Source organism: Arachis hypogaea, chromosome 6, assembly GCF_003086295.3.
Source record: "Arachis hypogaea cultivar Tifrunner chromosome 6, arahy.Tifrunner.gnm2.J5K5, whole genome shotgun sequence".
Lineage (NCBI taxonomy): Eukaryota > Viridiplantae > Streptophyta > Magnoliopsida > Fabales > Fabaceae > Arachis > Arachis hypogaea.
The window spans coordinates 10114637-10118332 of NC_092041.1; the positions used below are offsets into that span (position 1 = coordinate 10114637).

Genomic DNA, 3696 nt, shown 5'->3' on the forward strand with positions numbered 1-3696 from the left:
CAAACTTGATTTTAATAAAAAGTAAGTTTGTGTTAACGTGATTTATGTTTGGCAATCTTTATATCAAAATGAATTATAATAAAATAAATGTTGTTTGGATTATACTACTCAAAATCACTTTTAGATGAAAAAATTACTAAAAAGACATCAATTTAAATAATATCACTACAAGAAAACACCTATTCAGCCACACTTTTTTTAGGCTACATTTGAAAAGCGTAACCTATTCTTAGAATAGGCTACGCTTTTCTCCGTGTTTCTTTTTTGTAGGAGAATAAGAAACACATTTGTGGCATCACTTGAAAAGTGTCTCCTTATATGTTATAGATATCACTTATAAAGCGTAGCCTTATCTTAAGAGCTATGGCTTCACTTTTTTAACCAAAGGAAGCGCTTTTAAAGAGTGACCTATTTGTTATGTTTTGGGTGCGCTTTAAAAGCGTTGCCTAATGTAAAATTGTAAAAACCCCAAATACACGTATATAGGACTTAGTGAATTTTTTTTGTTTCTTCTTCATCGAAGCCCTTCAGTCTTTCATTCCTTCTCTCCTACCCAAAGCACATAACACCCAGCGAATTTTTCCCCCTCTTCCCCCTTTCCCCCGCGCTATCATCGTTTCGCACAAAGCTAAGAGTTCATAGCTCTGCTACGCCATCACATGGCTCTTCTCCTTGCACCACATCCTCACACGGCTCTGCTACGCCACGCCATGCCACCACCGCGGCTCTGTTACACCGCACTGCCGCCGCAGCTCTGCTACTTCGCAACGACGCCGCAGCTCTCTTACGTCGCACCACCTCCTCGCCGTGCTCTTCTGCTTTGCTCCGCGTCTCCTTTGCTAATCGTGCCGCCTCTGCTCCGTCTATCCCTGCTCGATTCGCTCTCTCATCGACGACATGTAGGCTTTTAATTTTTTTTCCTGATTTAGGCAATTAGGGTTCTTAATTCCCACTAGCCTGTGTTAAATTTAATTAGGGTTCCTATATCACAATTTCATTTTTAATTAGGATTTTTCTATGTCTGGTTCAATTTCTGCCATGCTGTTTGTGTTAGAAGCTTTTTCGTGTCACATTTGAGCATTGCTTGTTATTATTAGTGTTGAATTCTAGTTTTGTTCTTTATTCAATTTCTGATGAATTGGGGGTTTTAGCTTTCTCGTGTCATAGCTACTGGATATGACCCTTGTTAATATGCTTCGTTGTAAGATCATAGAGCTAAGGGTGTTCGAAATTGATTCTAATGGAGACGAGAATATTATTAGCTTTTATTTGGAATAATTCCAGTTCCTGCTGTTGATTGGATTGGCAAAATTAATATAAAATCAATAGAGACAGGACTTGAGGTTGATTTATCTAACAAATAAACTCATTCTTTTCTTGGATTTGGTGGAAATCAGAAAGTGGTCAAAGGGAAGATCCTTAATTCATAAACTTTGAATGTTCTGTATGAAGTTGATGGTCATTGGGATAGGTATTATATTGTCTTTAAAATTTTTCACTTATCGATTCTTAAACAATTAATTCTATTCTATGTTAGATTTATGCTAATTTCATAACCATTTTGATGGGGCAGAACAATAAAGTGAAGGATACAAATAACAGGAATGCGAGAGTGATATATGATGCAAAAGAAGTCATTAATGGGCTGCAAGCACCAATTGTTAAGGATGCAGAGGTAACATATATAAGACTATTCTCTATGTTAAGCACCAATTTCAAGATTTCAGGGATTTTGGTTGATTTATGTTTGCAGCACCAATCAGATGGATAATGTGGATAAGAGACCAGGGATGTTGAGGAGCCCAAAATACACTAACAAGTGTGTTGATGAAGTATTTCCGGCCAGAAAGTCCAAGTTTGGAGTTGTTTCTGGAAAAGAAAATGCAAAGGTTATTTTATTTGCCAAACTCATGATTCTTATTCAGCTTGGTTGGTTTACTTCTTCATTCAATTACAGTTCTCTCATTATTTTATAGTTATCGAGGTTGAAGTTTGAACAAATTAAAATTGTTACTATCTTACTGTGTTCAGGAAAATCCATCTTTGGAGAAAACTACTACTAGTAACTTGAAGAATGTTTTGGTTTTTTCTACTTCAGCTGCCAAGAGACAGCAAGGGAGTTCATGGTTTGCCTCATTGTCAACTTTTCACTATTTTTTATTCTATTCATAATTGTTGGCAGCATGGAGAATTCTGCTACTTCAGGTGAAGTTAACAAGGATGGTATATTGCAAGCTTGTCAAACAACTGCCGAGTGTAGCCAAGTCAATTTCGAAGTGTTTATGAACTTTTGTCAGCTGCTGATAAATCTTCTGGATTGACTGCAGTTGATGTGGTATGAAATCATAAGTTGTGGGATTATAATTTAGATTCTGTATTTTAAGGATGTTATCACTTAATAATAGGGCAAAGCATTAAGAGGTCTGGCTGCACCAAAACCATGTGCCCGAACTAGTTTAGCTGCTGACTCAACTGAAAGATGTGGGGATATGATATCAAGCTTTGCAGCCAATTCCATGTCCAATACCATATTCCCGGCCGGAAGGCTCCTCTAGATCTTACTTTAAAGACCGGTATGCGGGTGATATCATCCTCTTCTTTGAACTGGTGAGAGGATGTATATTTTTGTGCTTTGTAAAGATTTCTTTTACTTGCTAGCACACTATGGTTCCAATATCCTTGTTGTGTCCTTTATTTTCATTTTGCATAAACCATATTTATATCCAAGTTTCAGGGTCCATAGGTCACTTACACATCATATCAAGCCCAAATTCTCCTTCCCGCCATGTACTACAACAGGTCAAAATGTGAGAGGCTCCCAGGGCTTCAAGGTTTTGCACTCATTGATGTATCCTCAATCCATCCTGCCACCATCTCTCACATCAGTGCTAAGCTCATTAACAGCAGATGCAGGTTTGTCAAGTAGCTTTCAAACGGATCCCATTCCTTGCCTGCATATCATCTTCCTCTCCATTTTTCACAAGTTACAATATTCTCTTTTTTATGCAATAGAATTGGAGTTCTTAAGGAAACGACAAGTTGCTTGGGAAGAATCATTCCAGGACCTCTATTACATGCTTTGAAATAACACGTGGCATCTTTTATGGTAATCATATGTTCTTTTTACTTTGCTATTTCCTTTATCTTTTTTATGTTGCTGTGCTATCCTTTTGAATTCTCATTAGTGTTAGTGTTTTGTGATATTGTTTAAATGTTTTATGCATAATGATGAACTATCATAATCAAAATGCACTTGTTTCTTCACTAGTATAGGCTAGGCTTTTTCTTCTGTGAATTTGTGTATTTATACATGATGAAATTTTGTGGTGATGTTTTACTCCCTTTTACAGTTTGCACTTCTCAGTTTGTCGTCATGTTTATTGGTGGTGACAGCTCAGGGAGTCCCAAATACTTCTGCAATGCTTATATTTCTCGGTAGTGCCATTACACATTGGCCCTGCAACACAAGATTTTTCCATAGTTATTGGTTGCATTGTTACAACTTGTATCTCACAGTAATCATGGTTTTACTTTACATTTTCCTGATTTTTATTTATTTATAGTTTAGTAGTAGTAAATTCTAAGTGGTCTAATGTATATTTTGATATGGGTATGTTTAATTTAGTGTGAGATGTATGAATACTCATTTATGATCATTCCAATATTTTTAGTTCATTATAAATATATTTTGTTAAA

General features: G+C 36.3%; 1 protein-coding gene across 6 annotated transcripts; it reads left to right on the top strand.

Moving 5' to 3' along the window:
- The first annotated feature begins 491 nt into the window (after positions 1–491).
- Positions 492–3696, top strand: LOC112695925 (uncharacterized). 6 transcript variants are annotated; one of them, XR_011862153.1, is made up of 9 exons: positions 492–899; positions 1398–1471; positions 1574–1675; positions 1754–1889; positions 2032–2335; positions 2406–2607; positions 2729–2913; positions 3013–3106; positions 3351–3696. XR_011862153.1 is itself a non-coding variant. In XM_072196701.1 (9 exons), exons 6-8 carry the CDS (start codon positions 2480–2482, stop codon positions 3081–3083), a joined length of 378 nt encoding a protein of 125 aa, XP_072052802.1. In that variant the 5' UTR covers positions 507–899; positions 1398–1471; positions 1574–1675; positions 1754–1889; positions 2032–2335; positions 2406–2479; the 3' UTR covers positions 3084–3106; positions 3351–3696. The 6 variants fall into 6 exon arrangements, 5 of the variants coding, with proteins under 5 accessions (XP_072052802.1, XP_072052801.1, XP_072052805.1 ...); XM_072196701.1 differs by having other exon boundaries at positions 507–899; positions 2735–2913; XM_072196700.1 differs by having other exon boundaries at positions 507–899; positions 1754–1929; positions 2032–2607; positions 2735–2913.

Excerpts from the sequence above, each read along its gene's own strand:
- LOC112695925 (XM_072196700.1), top strand. The coding sequence starts at position 2,480 with ATGTGGGGATATGATATCAAGCTTTGCAGCCAATTCCATGTCCAATAC. Across the intron at positions 2,608-2,734 it reads TCATCCTCTTCTTTGAACTG|GGTCCATAGGTCACTTACAC; the intron begins GTGAGAGGATGT and ends TCCAAGTTTCAG. Across the intron at positions 2,914-3,012 it reads CTCATTAACAGCAGATGCAG|AATTGGAGTTCTTAAGGAAA; the intron begins GTTTGTCAAGTA and ends TTTATGCAATAG.